Source organism: Scophthalmus maximus, chromosome 9, assembly GCF_022379125.1.
Source record: "Scophthalmus maximus strain ysfricsl-2021 chromosome 9, ASM2237912v1, whole genome shotgun sequence".
NCBI lineage: Eukaryota > Metazoa > Chordata > Actinopteri > Pleuronectiformes > Scophthalmidae > Scophthalmus > Scophthalmus maximus.
Window position 1 is genome coordinate 11,732,501 of NC_061523.1, and position 15,478 is coordinate 11,747,978.

General features: G+C 42.9%; 2 protein-coding genes across 3 annotated transcripts; one reads left to right on the forward strand and one right to left on the reverse strand.

Moving 5' to 3' along the window:
* The first annotated feature begins 1,154 nt into the window (after nt 1–1,154).
* Nucleotides 1,155–4,076, forward strand: LOC118319054. Of its 2 annotated transcripts, none has more exons than XM_035649130.2 (3): nt 1,155–1,528; nt 2,256–2,407; nt 3,074–4,076. In XM_035649130.2, the coding sequence occupies exons 2-3, from the start codon at nt 2,382–2,384 to the stop codon at nt 4,035–4,037; spliced, it is 990 nt and encodes a 329-aa protein (XP_035505023.2). In that variant the 5' UTR covers nt 1,155–1,528; nt 2,256–2,381; the 3' UTR covers nt 4,038–4,076. The 2 variants fall into 2 exon arrangements, with proteins under 2 accessions (XP_035505023.2, XP_035505022.2); XM_035649129.2 differs by having other exon boundaries at nt 2,256–2,341.
* Nucleotides 4,077–4,712: 636 nt separating this feature from the next.
* reep2 (receptor accessory protein 2) lies at nt 4,713–15,090 on the reverse strand. Its single transcript, XM_035649133.2, has 8 exons — nt 14,523–15,090; nt 12,408–12,480; nt 9,868–9,944; nt 9,469–9,589; nt 9,208–9,321; nt 8,392–8,572; nt 7,026–7,192; nt 4,713–6,834 (listed from the first exon to the last, which is right to left on the reverse strand). The coding sequence occupies exons 1-8, from the start codon at nt 14,552–14,554 to the stop codon at nt 6,763–6,765; spliced, it is 837 nt and encodes a 278-aa protein (XP_035505026.1). The 5' UTR covers nt 14,555–15,090; the 3' UTR covers nt 4,713–6,762.
* Nucleotides 15,091–15,478: the final 388 nt, after the last annotated feature.

Genomic DNA, 15,478 nt, shown 5'->3' on the forward strand with positions numbered 1-15,478 from the left:
GAAAAGTTGAAAGTCTGATTGTGCTTCACCAAAATCGATGGAAACAACGCTCGCTGCCACAAGTGTAACAAATGTTTTGCAAGTAAAGGCGGTAACACGAGCAATCTGTCGAAACATTTATTGAAAGTGAAACTACACTCTACATTCTGCCAGCTACAGTTCTTTGCGTTTCAGAAGCTAGGAGAGAAGACACAAAGGGCAAGAGAACCATTTTCATATCTGTTCTCTCCAAATGTTTTCCAACAACACAATGGTGTGTGTGATGTTAATGGGAACTGCTGTTGGAGTGCTGTCAGACCTGAAAGATGCCAGTTTACCAGAATCGCCTAATCACCCGATCATGCCACGTCATTGCCAGCTCGTTCTGGATGATGAGTATTACTTTAACGATTTCCACAGGTGAGGTGAGTTCCACCTTGCTGTGACCAGGTCCATAGTGAAAGACCTGCAACCCTTTACAACAGTAGAGTCCGACAGTCTGTCTGTATATATTGAGTACAGTACGAGAAACAAAACATTTGTCCATTCACTTCTATTCTCATTTTGATAAATTTGTTTTTACTAAAAAGGAAACAAAAATAACCCCTAATAGTATCGTCAAAGTACCGGATCGATGAGCAGCATTGATAAGAGTAGTAGTACCATTATAATCTTAACAATACCCATCCCTACCCACAATCTTGTTTCATTGACTGGACTTTGGGTATTTTCTAACCCCTGACTCCAAGAAGCTTTTTCAGTCTCATTAGCCTCAGGGTTCACATTTACGTTCCAATATATACAGTAAAATGTTTGAATGGTGTTGATTTAATTAAACCTTTGATGATAATTTCATGGCGACATATCGAAGTTCGGGTCACAGATTTGTCTACATGACAATCTTCAAAGTGTTTTAGCCTTTATGAGCAATTTTTAGGTGGATCTGGTCATCCTGCTAGGCAGAGGACGTAAAAGTATAAAACCTGTCACATCCTTTTTCCAGCTATGACTTTCCTTCAATATTGACATGTAAACGTGCTGGGGGCGACGCGTTTATCATGCCAGAGAGAAGCCTCCTGCTGGTTGGCGCTCGTGCCCTAAAAAGGCCATGCCTCTATGCAGGGCTCCTCCCCTAATCTCGTCTACCTTATAATGCTCTGTGCATGTGAACTACGTGAAACAACACATACATTAGAGCGGAGAAGGAGATGAAGTGTTAAAGGGGCAGTAACCGATACCAAACCAACGCATTTTGCAAGAATCAGTGGATATTTTTGAATCAGGTTTTGGCTCAGCCCAGGCTCTGTAAATTGAAAACAAAAAATACGGTGCAGACCTTACTTGACAACTCTGGGATTTTGGCGTAGTGGTTAGTGCGTTGGTATCCCATACCTAAGGTCGCAGGTTCACTGCCCGGCCAGAGCAAAATCATAAATAACAATATAGAGAGAATCAAGCTTTCTCCAAAATCACTTACTGCCCCTTTAACTGCTTTTCACTCGTTCACATGGACTTCGGTTTCTCGAGGAGTGTCAGCATCGTTGAGCTTGTGAGTAAACTATTATTCATCATGTTAGTGTTTCCATTTAGCAGTGAGAGTATTTGAAGAGTCAGTTGTTTTTTGTCTATTTAAATGATGTGATTCAAAGCTGCCAGCCTGTAAATAGTATTTCTGAATTGTGTCAAAGCATTCTGCCAGCTACAGTTCTGTGCATTTCAGAAGCCAGGAGAGACAACACAAAGGGCAGGTGCATTGTTTTCATATCTGTTCTCTCCAAACGTTTTCCAACAACACAATGGTGTGTGTGATGTTAATGGGAACTGCTGTTGGAATGCTGTCAGACCTGAAAGATGCCAGTTTACAAGAATCGCCTAATCACCTGATCATGCCACGTCATTGCCAGCTCTTTCTGGATGATGACTATTACTTTAACGATTTTCACATGCATGTACTTTAAGTTTCACATATAACTCATAAATCTGGACTTTTGTAAGGAAAATGAAAATTCCGAGTCCCATACATGAAACCTCAAAATCTTTAATTAATTCATTGTTACTTTGGCATTGTTGCTTCTGCAAACACGAGCCATCAGATTTTAAGTTTGTTAGCTAAAGAAGCAGGGATGACCCACCCTTTAAACTTGCCAACAGCCTTCTATAATTACCCTAAATACCTTTATGTAACTCAGTTAGAATACGACAACTTGTGTATAGAATGGAAAGGACTGCTTTTTGGATGTATTGAAATGTCCTTTTTTGTTGTTGTCCTCACAAAGCCTGAGAGTAGCAGCCAACAAGTTCCAGAGAACAGAGAAGCGATTCCTCCAACAATCTCCACCGAGCTAAGGATCTCCCTCAAAACGTGAATGCATGAATGTCTGCTGCTCCCATGAAAATGGGCTATGCGAATGTCAAATGATAGTGTTAAGTGAGCAATCTTAATCCAATACACTTTTTGTAAAAATCAGCTGATATTTCCTCACGGTCCGCTAGCTGTCCACTCTGAGCCCCGGCTCTGTAAATTGAACACACACAAAAAAGGGTGCGGACCAAGCCACACAACACTGCGAGTGCAGTTTGTAAACATCAGTCATGGACACGTTAAGAGACGTGCTAGCGGGTGGTGCCACGACTCAGTCTCCCTTTACCGAGGTCACGGCCCAATCAGAGCAGGAAAAGCTTTCTCGCACATTGCATACTTCCCCTTCAAGCAAATCCAACAACTGTCTCGTCAATTATATTAATAATTAGAATAATGCATTTTCTGGTAATAATGGTTGTTTTATAAAGTTAGTAAGTTAAATACAACCTCCATTTTTTTCTTCAGCTGACTTTGACAAGTCTTCATTAAAGTTCTTACAAACATGCTCTGTAAAATGTGACAGCTAACATTAATATGCCACCACAACTTAATATTTGGCAACTTTTTCCCATTCAGATTAATCAAAACCTTCCTCACACCTACACATACATACAATTGTACAGCACATATGGTGAACTTTGCAGTCGGACCATTAAATAACACAATTATTAGCATATGATCTCTACCTGTGGAATACATTTAACTTTTTTCTTTATTTTTTTCAATTTTTAGGAAAGGACATGACCCTATACAAATATGTCTGGAATTGCCCGAGATTTACACTTTGCCATGGCTGACTCTCACTACCGGCCAAAATCCTTGTGGTTCTGCTAAAAGTTTGGAGGATTTAAAATTCCAATACCATAAGGATTGTAAAGAAAAAACTAATCAGTGTGCATCTGTCATAATAGTGGGTGAAAATGGTACATTCAATCATGAAGTCCCCAAACCGCTATATGAAGAGAAGAAACACACAGAGGTGATTATTATTGAAGCAGTTGATAAATATCTTGATGGAAATTATAAGAACCAAAGACGCAAAGAAGAAATTATTGTGATTTTTACGTACAATAGCCCATGTATGAAGAGAGAAAAAAAGAGCATTGAGCCTTGCATGTCTCAGCTTTTTAAAAAAGCCCATCAATGGAACAGAGATTATGGATTTTCTGTTGTGATCTTATTCACAAAGTTTTGGGGACCAATTGGACCAAATACAATAAAATTCACCGAAGTTGAAATCAATCAGCTTTATTCTTGGTTCAGAGAGTTTTCCAATGTTCCTATTCAGGTAGATAGTAAAGAATTATGTAAAAGATTTAAAGACATTAAACAGAATCAGTTACTGTCCGTGGTTCCAAAAGAATATAAAGAAAAAGTTAGATGTGATTTAAAAAAGTTTAAGAAGGATCTTATGGACCTGACAGAAATCAAACAACCTTTGACCGTTAAACAACTTTCTGAAAATGGAGAGGAAGTAATTGGTAATTTAAGACAAGTAATGTGTTATTTCTCAGAAGAACTCGTACCTTTATCCAATATTTGGCATGAAGCGGTAAAAAGCAGTGCAGTGAAACGTATTAAAGCTAAAATAACAGCAGATGGCAACTCTGAAATATTTAAATTTCTACAAAATCGGGAGTCCACTTCACAGAACAGGGACCCGATATCGATTTATCAGATCTCTCAAAATCTCTAATCTGCCTCTTTTCAATACCTTTAATGTTTTTTTTCTGCACAGTCGTCAAGCGCTTGCTCATTGTGGGAACTGTTGGGCCTTCTCTGTAATATTTTGAGGTCTCGACCTCACAATGTAAAGTGTGTTGAGACAATGCATGTTGTGATTTGGCGCTAAACAAATAAAATTGATTTGAATCTCCATTTATTGTCTCACAGTCTCCTCATGTTACAGTGACAGAATAACATGGTAAAATCAGCAAGGCGGTCAGGGATCACATAATCTTTGTTGAATTTAAATGGTGATAATATTAAATTAGCCTATGTACTTTGGCGTGTGATAAACATCTCCCTCCATTCATTAGATGCCCTGTTTAAAACCAGAGTGGACACATGAAAAGTCTGGAACAGCAACACGATTCCACTCATCTATAAATATCCCTCACGTAGAATGACGACTCGTAGCATGGTGATTTACGTCAGGCAGAAGTGAACCAGTTTAACCTGAAGTTACCTCGACAACCGCAAATGTTGCTTTGACGCACAGGCCCCTGGTTAATCCATTACAGCTCTCTGACTTCATTTAAGTGTGTGTGCGTATGGGGACATAAACACGAACGAGAATTAGAAGGTGAACAAACCTGACCCAGTGTTAGTCTCCAGACATTCATCTGTACAATGGGCAATAACACACAGATTTACTTTCATTTATTAGTAGTTTTATTACTGTTACATGACCTTGTTACACCATTGTCCCAGCACACACACTGTTATCCTTTTTGACATGGAGCTTTGAGAATTGGCACAAACAATATATGAATGTCTCTGTATGCAATACTGATTTTAAATAGAAAAAAAATCAAAAATAAATATCCAATGTGAAACAAGAAAAAAATCTAGAGCGGTATCTTGATAAGACAGAATGTGACTTCTAAACATTAAAATTAAAAGCCCATGGCCTTATGATAATTTATAACCAGTCTAAGTAGAGAACATAGCAGGATGTGAACATACAAGCATTCGTTTAGACTCGGTTGAAATTCTCTACTAAGACTTGATGTGAAGTAGACTTGTTAATTAAAATACAACAACAAAAATCAATTTCCTCTGATCTCAGAGCATATGATTTGTCAAGATTATGAATTTTAACCCACAAATTATGGTGAAATCAAATGTTTGTCAGCCCAGAGAATGAATAAGGCAAGCAAGCTCTCACTGTTTATACAGCGACGTTTCCTATTTACATTGCGTTGACATAGTTTATTAAGTTTGCCGACAGTTGAGTTGGGGTTTGTCTCCCCCTGCAGACAGCAGTGATGAGTGCACAAGTGGTCTCATGCTTTTAGATTTCCCATTACAGAGCACTCAGAAGAAACCATGACGAGTGAAGAGTCTGGCAACTGGAAAAAAAAAGCTCTTCCTAGATGAGAAAATAATTCTCACCGTCTCTTGATGTTGGTTTTGGTTGAATTACTTCCATATTGCTTCATCCTGCTTTGATAGTGAGGCAAAGTATCACCACAGCGCGGTTCAAATCACTGAGAAAGTGCAAAGCTACTTCCATGACTTCCTAATGTTGAACATAGACGATATTACTGACATCACTGAAAGCAGATGTTACCTCACCAACACTGGCAACTCGTCTATGACGAGTGTATTACTCAGTCAGTTAGTTACAGCATTACCTTAAGAGACGTGGTTATGCACAGTGATCATATCTATTACCAATATTACATGACCAACAGAACTGTATAAAACAGAAGTGTAATAAATTAATGATCGTGGGTAAATACAACCTTAGGGTGGGACGTCTAGATGAAGGATAACTAAGCCAACACTAAACAAACCTCTCCATCACTGTACATGACGCGGAAGTCATATTAAAGTAGTGAGGAAGAAAGGTGACAAAAGTGAGACCTGAACAAAGCAGAGCCAGACTCACTCAGAGGTTTACAGACCTAGTGAGGGGAAGTTAAACTTTAGACCAAATGGTTAAAAAAAAAAAAAGGTAAGAGAGAAAACCAAGACAGTTTAGATCATGATCAAGTCATCCTGTAAAACTAGACCGCTGATTGAAAGCCATTATGTGCTGAGCTGTAGGTAAAAGGAGGAATGATGAGGTCTGAGTCAGTATTAAGGGTGTTTACGACTAGTGGTCAGTGCAGGCCTCCCTGGTAAATAAAAAAAATATTTATAACTTCAACCAGATGTTTCTGAGGAGTTCTACAATCATGGAAAATCAACATGAGATTTTAGTTTTTCAACTGGAACCAGTATCCAGAGGTCATATAAGGGACCCAAATATAGGGAGGTAGGCGTGAAGAATAGATCAAACCGCCACAGCTGGATCAAGAACATCAATACTGAATTGAAAAGACTAAAAGACTGCACATGACCAGCTCATATCATCAGCTATTACAGGTGCCTACATGTCAAAGAGAGTAGGAGCATCAATTATGTGATTACTAATGACCTTCAAAATAAAAAAAGGGGGGTCAGAGAAACATCCGACTTTTAAATGTCAGTGAGACAAAAAATGCAACAACCCAGAAAATGCTAATGAACTTTTCCCTCATAAAAGGTGGCTAAAAACTAAATCTGCACTTTGCTCTAAAAACCATCAAGAGCGACGCAATTTTGGTGATTGACATACATATATATATATATATATACACACACACGTAGTGGATATGTGTTTGTGTGGAGAAGAACAGGAAGAAGAGTCTGCAGGCTGTGTGCAGCAGGCCTCATGGTGGCGTCTCTGCATTATTGGTCGTAGTCTTTTTCTTTGTTGGCTTCTTCACCGCCTTAGTTTGAGGCTTGCAGGAGGAGGAGGAGGAGGAGGAGGAGGAGGGGGAAGTGAAGAGTAATAAACACAGTTATTCGAACTGAAGTATAAGAAGAAGAGAAACGACAGAACTATTCAAGTGGTGGCCGTTTTAAGAGTGCGTGCGTGCGTGCGTGCGTGCGTGCGTGCGTGCGTGCGTGCGTGCGTGCTCCCTGGCCCTACCTCTGTCTTAGAAGCAGCAGGTTTCTTGGTTGCTTTGACACTAGTCGCACGTTTGGGGACTTTCTCTCCCACATCTTCATCGGAGTGCTCAGTCCTCGTGTCCGATTGGTCAGAGCTGTGTTGGGATGACACGTCATCAGCAAGGGACACGGCTGCCGAAGAGCGGGCTGCAGGGTTGGACAAAAGAAAACCAAGATTTATCCAAAAGACAACAAGACGGAGGCATCAGTTCAAAAGGGCAAACCAGTGCACAGCTAAAGTCACAGCCTCTCCCACCACCCGGTGGCCAACTTTCAAAGTACATGTTTTTGTTGCCACCAGTGGTGAAGTTGGCTGTATAATAAAAAGGTTACACCAAGAAGGACCGTCTTTGGCCCAGCTACCATTAGAGCATCTGGGTAACATATGTTCAGTATTGATAAAATCAATTTTAATGCATTCACACCAACAACGCTACATTGGCAGCATGTAGGAGAGAGCTCTGGTCCCTGTCTTCTACTGTAATTCCTACTTTCGCTAGGATTGGCAGCTAAGCAAGATCAATCTCAGGGGACTAAAATTAAAATACTAAGTTTCACGGCAACTTTGTTTGTAAATCATGGAAAGAAGTATATCGTTTCCCAAACTTGCTGCATTTACAAATAGTCCAATTCAAACATTTTATTGCTTTTTTTTCTCGTTTGCAGTTAAGGTCTTAAATATTAAATGGTCACATTAAAATAACAATAAGTCCACTTCATTTAAGACTTTGAGAAGAGGTTGAATGCCCTGCATCATTAGTAAGAGAGGCATTAAGTTTGGAATTTTCACTACATACTCTATATTAACATTTTTTATTTTAATTCAAGCTGTTCTCCGGGAACTTTACTTCTTTTGTTGTGCTCTATTTTTCTGTCAGTTTGGTTTTAGAGCTTGCAGATGGTTTCTTTGGTAAAATAAAATGTGCCACTTTGCCTGCTTCGTTCATTGTTTCACTGTCTCTGTATTCAGTTCACAGCTCGTCGGGCCCACACAGCCAGCCGGCAGTGTAGTGACACAAAGAGTCCTCCTTCCAAACCTCTCCTCCCCCTGGAATCACATGTTTGCCCCCCCCCCCCACCTCCCTCCCCAACTCGACCTTCTTCGCGTTGTTCCCCACATCTTCACCTCTTCCCTCCCATCTGCAGTTAAATCACATGACTCCCCTTGGCTTGACCAGCCCCAGTCCTGTTCTGATAAGAGTTAAATAAAGGAAGTCCTTAGGGTGACACTCCAGACACAGGACAAACTGTATGTATGTAATCATGCAGATTGTGTGCGGGTCCACGCTTCACCACGCAAAGCTGCCAATGAAGCTGAGTGGGATGTGCACATTGCGTGGCCTTACTCTGCCGTGCAGCAGTGCTCTTGGCCCGCGGCAGCGTGCTGGCCCCTGAGCTCATCTCGTCCATGGGGTCCCGTCTCATGCGAGCATCTGAAGTGTGCAGAGCCAGATCGTCGTCCGCGTTGATGAGAGTCAGGTCCTGCATGCTGAAACTACGCAGCTTGTCCGACAGCACACCCTGTCCCTGAGCACCACAGCACCGAACACAGACGATTTTGATCAGTTAACATAAATCAGTCAGGCTCTATCAGAAAACCCAGGTAACGTGTCTACAGGATATAAACAAGATACATTCTGCTAATCAATCCAGCTGACTACACAACAGGCTGCACAGCCCGCACACTTTTCACACTTAACACAAACAGAACCATATTCTTTAGCTTCAAGTATATGTTTTCCAGTTATACACACTTAACTACAGTGATTGTGTGCGGCTTTCTCTACGCAGGCCGTGTAGGGAAAACCATTCAAACACATTGTGGGGATAATCTGATACATGTCACACAACCAGATTCAGAGTGTTACATACAAGACCTCTTTGACCAAACAGGAACTATGTCTTTAATGTAATGTTTTTAATGTTCTAGTGTGTATACAGTTTAAGTGTGTTCCCAGTAAAAATCTGTTGTTCTAGTATAACCGTTCGTTCAGCAGCTGTCAGAATATCCCACCGATCAAATCACGTGAGCAGGGAAACACCACGTGATCTCACTGGTTGATTAAGAAGTCGAACATCGGTCGCGAACTGTATCTCAACTTGTTTCACACACACAATATGTTCAGACTCGTTCAAAGATAATTGATAAAAACGCAGCTCACCTTGGTGGCTGCGGTGACGGCCGCAGTAGCAGCCAGGTTGAGACCCCGCTTTCCGAACCTCATCATGGTGTCGTAACTCCTGTCTTTGGCCTGTGTTATATACTCATCGATCTCCTATAGCACAGGAGGACAGTTGAGGGGAAAGACAACAGTGAAAGCAATCAGCACAAAGGAGAAGAAACATCGGAATGTTTCATCGTGCAAACTAGTTTATATTTGTGAAAGGGAATAAATGACTCATGTTCAAGCTCATGTTCCCACCTTCTCTTTGTTGGACAGGGTCGGGTGGACAAACTTGCGGTAGAGGACGCTGGAGCCTTTGGTGTATGGGGACAGGAGCCAGATCACAAAGGCAATCTTTAGCTCAAAGTAAAATGGAAACCTGGGCGACGAAACAAGAGTTATAATTATCAGCAATAAGAGGAAAAGGAAACAAAAGCTGTGAGGAAGGTGAAGACACCGGAGCTACGAAGAGAAGGGAAGACATCAATTCTACGTATAAAAAGGCTGAATAACTGAGTTGCACTTTATGATGCGTAAGTGAAAACCAGATAATTTAACATGAGAAAAAAATAATCACCAACAATAAGCCGTTTATTTATCACAACCCAGTTGATGGGTAAGTTGAGGGTAATGATTGATGAGCAGATCCCAACTCACCATGATAGGAGCAGGTCTGTGGCCGTCTCTGCTGTGGTGAACAACGCAAATACTATCCAGTACATCATCCACTTCACCTGGACACACACACACACACACACACACACACACACACACACACACACACACACACACACACACACACACACACACACACACACACACACACACACACACACACACACACACACACACACACACACACACACACACACACACACACACACACACACACACACACACACACACACACACACGGAAAGTATGATGGAGTATTAGTACCACTTAAGGGGGGGGGAATTGGAGAGTTCGATAATAAGCTCATAAAATGATGAGAATTAAAAGGGACCATAAGCGATTTTAATCCAATAAACTTTTTGTAAAAATCTGCGAATATTTCCTCACGGCCCACTCGCTGTCAGTTCTGTGTGAGCCTGTGTTTTTCGGCTCTGTAAATTGAAAACAAATGAATGGTACGGAGCGCACCACTCAACACTGTGTACGCAGCACTCCTTGACAACCTTCAGAGACGTGCTGGCAACAGATGCGTTGACTCAGAGGTTTTGGCCTCGTGGTTATGGCGTCTGTCTCCCACACCCGTGACTGCGTGATCATCATCAACAACAACAGTCCAAAATCGCTTACTGCCCCTTTAAGTAAAGGTTTCACAAATAACATCATATTAAGTATCAGGACTTTGAAAATATTGTGCAAGAAACTGTGGAAAGACCCACAAGGAGTTGGAGGAAATTGCCTTTTTAGTGGTGGAGGAAATGGCTGGTAAAAGTTTTTCTCTTTTTTCTCAAAATATAAGGACTTTTTACTCATTAACTCCGTTTAGTCTTGTGATATAATTACTTTCTTCTTGATTATTCATTTATTTACTCTTGTAAAATTATGGCCTTATTCTCGTAACGTAAGATTTTTGTCCTTCTTCAACATGACCCCAATACTCGAAGGGAAGTGAGAACACAACAACAAAAATAGCACATGAAAACTCACGGCGTTCAGTGAGCACGTGCTGAGACACGTGGAGATATGACAGAAGCCGCACACACAAACATGCCGACGCAGATATGTGACATGTGCTTCAGTCCGTTCAGATCACATCAGTGAGCATGGTTCATCTCCGGAGACAGAGGAAATGTGGGCCATCGACAATTTATGCAGTAACTTAAGCACTAAAGGAAATGCATAACAACAATCAAGCATATTCGTATATCAAATGTTAGAGTTAGAGGAAAGCCATGGATAGTAACATCTGTTTAAAATGCTTTAACAGGCCACAGGCCTGCTGCCGTGTAAACACACAATGCTGAATCATTTGACTCAGTAGAAAAGAGCCAAACACGAGGAAAGGGGAATGAAAACATTGGTACTAAATATGGCGTCCTTCACTCTAACTCGTCCCCTCATTCGCTCCTTCTGTGGCCGTCTGCTTGAGCAGCAACTTAGAGGGGAGGTTGCCATGGTAACCTACCAGGAGGAGACTGTTCTCCAGCACAAATCTATGCGGTGGGCCAGAGTACTGCCATGTCCTCCTCCGCCTCCTCCTCCCGGCCCCCCTGGCTCTCATCCCTTGCAGTGATGAGGTAAACAGGGAGGACCCCGTTTAGTTTACAGATTCAGCCAAAGACAGAATGAGACTCTTGTTTTTATTACTGGTTTCTAGTGGCAAGACTAAACCATACCAACCTCAAGTCATTATCACTTTATTTTATTTAAAAGATATTCACTCAAATTTTGCATAAAAGCCGCCAAATCTATAAAAACATCCCTCGGATCATTTAAAACTAACAAACTTTTAAAACTTAAGAGCATTTTAAAATGTGGAGATTTTCAGGCCCTATGACAAAATCTGGGCGTGAGTCATTTTGCTATCCGGGGTTAGATAGCTTCAAGCAGTTAATATGTTTTGGGTGTTAGTCACTGTTCAAGAGCCCAATAGATCATTGGTTCCAACATTTTGGCCTCATTTCCCCTTTAACACGGCAGCGCTACAAGTCATTAGTGGTCTCAACCCTGTGAACTAATAACTATTTCATGACAATACACTGTGAACAAATGCACAAGATGATGCATTTGCAAGCACATTCGCATTACTTTTATTTCAGTGGGTGAAAATGACCTGCTCAGAGAGATGAACAACACACTACTGTGTCTTTTCAAGGTCAAAACAATGTCATATCTAGCTTAGAATAAAATAAGAACTGACAGAGATAAGCAGGTTATATACAGTTTTTTGTGTCTTTCTGGCACCACGGCGACCCTATTCCAAGAGGGCTAGTGTGTCCCAAATTCACTGTCCTTCCTGCTTATGACCGTGTCTGATAGACATCAGATCATTATCAAACAGGCTTGTCTGATAATGAATCGTGTCCTCTGATGAAACATTGTCAAGTGTGTATCTCACCTAAAATTCTACCTGTGGGATTCGTATGAACTTTCCCTTTCACAATGTGTATCGTAAAATAAATAAATAGCTGACAGTAGCCCGGAACAAAATATCCCACAGCACAGTACCCAGAGGTGATACTCACATATTCCTTCACGTTCTTCGTTTTGACCGCCTTATATGAGGAGTATGCCGGGTAGAGCGTCCCAAAGGCGAGGCTGGAAGGAGCAGAGAAAGACTTGGTCAGAGGAGAGAGATTTAGCAGGAGGACACAGTCTCTGGGTGTTGATGCTGACACCTCACAAATATTGTCCTGCTTAAAATAAGAGCAGGTTAACCACGTTTGCTCAGAACTTATGTAAACACATGTAGCCGTCTGCACCGGGCTTTATATACTTGGAACAGTCTCTACATAGTTTGATCTGAATGGGGATGACGATCACTATTGAGAGGTGATGAACAGCGCCTTGTCAAAACAAAGTGCGTATGATAATCGCGGAGTAAGGAAGACTGCATCTGGATAAAGTGGGAAAACACACAAGTCTGCCAGGGTCGGGTCACCATGTGTTGCCTGCAAACAGAGCTGCCTTCCTGATGTGCACTTGGTCACATCCTGTGCCACCGGGATGATTTGTGCTGATGTGACAGGACCCTGAACGCTGAGTGAAGGGGGCAGCAGTGAGAGAAAGAAAGTCACCGGTTCGTAATGTTCACAGTTTAATCCAGAGATTGTGAATTATAACACGTTATCTACACCGAGGATTGTGTACGCATCGCACAAAGGCTCCCGGTGAGGCTTGAGCTCCCAGCTGTCGGCAGCCTGAGCACATGTAGCGTGTTTTTCAGCGCTTGTGTCGGCCCTGTGTCCCAGTATTGGTCTGAGCTGCTCAGTCATGTGTGCAGAGCCTCTCGGCTGTGTACAGTAAGATGAGTCGACCCATAGCAGGCCTCCGGGCGAGTTGAGTCCCTCAGCAGACACTCTGTGCCTCCTCGTGTCCCCATCTCATGTTCAATTCTTTGGATTTGAAGGCTTCCTCTCCTTTGATGTTGTTCGGACAAATCATTTTTCTACGGGGTGCGCTCACGCACGCACACACACACACACACACACGCACGCTGCGTGTTTAAAGCTGTATAAAAAGGCGAGAAATGACTGGTCTTGTGTGCGCGATGTGCAGCATCCATTATCATGCATATCCGGTCACATCGTTTGTCTCCCAATTGACGCATGACTACCTGGGGTGCAGTGAAGTGGAGGAGCCAGCTGCAAGCCACTGAAAGTAACAGTTTGCCGATGTACTCAATTTAATCCAGGCGAGCAGAATGCTCACGGGAATGAAAGCGACAGCGACATTTGCCACACATGGGCCTTTCATCACATCATAACAAACGCACACAAAGATGACACCATATGTGATGTGGTCAGACGGCACAACATCCTGCTCGGAAACCCACAGCAGTCACTCGATATAAAACAGGATTAAAGCAGCATTATAACTATCTGCGTAAACAATGGCGATGCTGACAGCTGATTACAGTCGAGTCATCCTCACTCCACTCAGGATGTGGTGTGTTCAGGTGGACGCCAAGGCCTGAACTGCTGATGCAGATTTTTTCTTTTTTGAATATACACAAAGTCATCCATGTTTTTTTTCTGGCCGGCTCCTGAACATGGGCCCAGCCAGGGGGCGGATGGAGGGACGGATGGATGGACACATCCCTGATGGGGCTGCTGCAGTCACGTTTGACCAACTCATGTTACCAGATGGTGTCCTGCAGAGAAGCTCAGTCACCACAGCAGCAACACCCAGGCTGTGTGTGTGTGTGTGTGTGTGTGTGTGTGTGTGTGTGTGTGTGTGTGTGTGTTTTTAAAGCCATGACAGGCACTTTGGAGTCCGTCTCGAGCGAGGCTGGCATATTAAGCAGGTTTTACTTTGCCATCATCATCATCATCATCGTCATCATCATCATCATCATCATCTCCCTGCCAACACATTAACGGTCAGGTGGTCCCTGGCTAGCCAGCATACGTTCGTTTCCAGCAGCTAGCAAAGATTGTGCCGCATCACACAGACACAAAGCTCGACTGTGACTTTAACCCACGACATGTTTTAAATGCTGCATTACTGGAAATACAAAACAACACGAGAGACAGAGGCCAGCGGCGAGCTCTCAGCGGCGCCGCGGTGCCGCATCGGGCAGCCGATGACTGGAGCCGTGTCGCGTGTGAAGCAGGACGACAGACGCAGCCCGTACTCACACAACTATCCTCGAAATGATCCACGAGACCATCTTCGAGGAGGGGGGGGGGGGGGCGTCGGCCGTGCGCCGTCCGCTTCTAGGGGATGTGTTCGGTTAGCCTAGCGGGCTAGGTGCCCCGCCATTCCCCCTTCCAGGACGCGATTTGTTGTGATGCGGACCGGGTGGCAGGCCCGGTGATGCCGCTCCGCCCTGCTCCGCTCGGCTCGGCTCGACTCGGCTCGGCTCGGCTCTGCTGTCAGGTGGGCTACGGGAGGCTGTGCTGCAGTGTGCCTGCTCCGGACCGCCGCTGCTCTCCGCTCTCTTCGCCTCTGCCGCTGGAGCCAGGGACTCTTAAAGGGCCAGTGTCTCAGTTCAACTGCTCCCGTCCGCCGCACTGACACTCATCCGATCAGCTGCGTTCATTAGCAGCAATAATGATGAATGGGTGACGACAGATGGGTTAACTACACACCGACTTCTGTTGATCAGAGTAAACGTGTATAATTGTGAATGACAATTCCCATATTTAGGTTAGGTACCAGTGCATCCAAGCGTCCCTGCCTGCATGTAATCGTCATCTTACCAACTCCGCAGACACTGACATAACAGCACGTGGCATCAGGAAACAGTCACGATCGATGGACTGTAAGATTAAAGTTGGTAACACGGTTTGAGACGGCTCATGTATCAGTCCATCGTCATGCCTGCTTTTCTTTTCTTTTTGTCCATTTACACAAAACAGTTCGACCTTTATAGTCTGTGGAAAGTGAGGCCAACTCCAGCTTTGTTGGAATTAATGTCTTCATTTCTCATCACAAGGCTAGTGGGAAATGACCGCATTTAAAAAGACATTTAGCTGTATTTAATTCATTATTCAAATGACGAAATTGTTTTAGAAATTGTATTTTTTCCCCAATATTTTCCTTTGTTTTTAAATTATCAAGTGAGTGCTGAAGTAATGTATCTATACAATTT

Excerpts from the sequence above, each read along its gene's own strand:
- LOC118319054 (XM_035649129.2), top strand. The coding sequence starts at position 1,487 with ATGGACTTCGGTTTCTCGAGGAGTGTCAGCATCGTTGAGCTT. Across the intron at positions 1,529-2,255 it reads GTGTCAGCATCGTTGAGCTT|CCTGAGAGTAGCAGCCAACA; the intron begins GTGAGTAAACTA and ends GTCCTCACAAAG. Across the intron at positions 2,342-3,073 it reads CTAAGGATCTCCCTCAAAAC|GAAAGGACATGACCCTATAC; the intron begins GTGAATGCATGA and ends TTCAATTTTTAG.
- reep2 (XM_035649133.2), bottom strand. The coding sequence starts at position 14,554 with ATGGTCTCGTGGATCATTTCGAGGATAGTTGT. Across the intron at positions 9,590-9,867 it reads ACAGACCTGCTCCTATCATG|GTTTCCATTTTACTTTGAGC; the intron begins GTGAGTTGGGAT and ends TTCGTCGCCCAG. Across the intron at positions 7,193-8,391 it reads GAGCACTGCTGCACGGCAGA|CCCGCTCTTCGGCAGCCGTG; the intron begins GTAAGGCCACGC and ends CCAACCCTGCAG.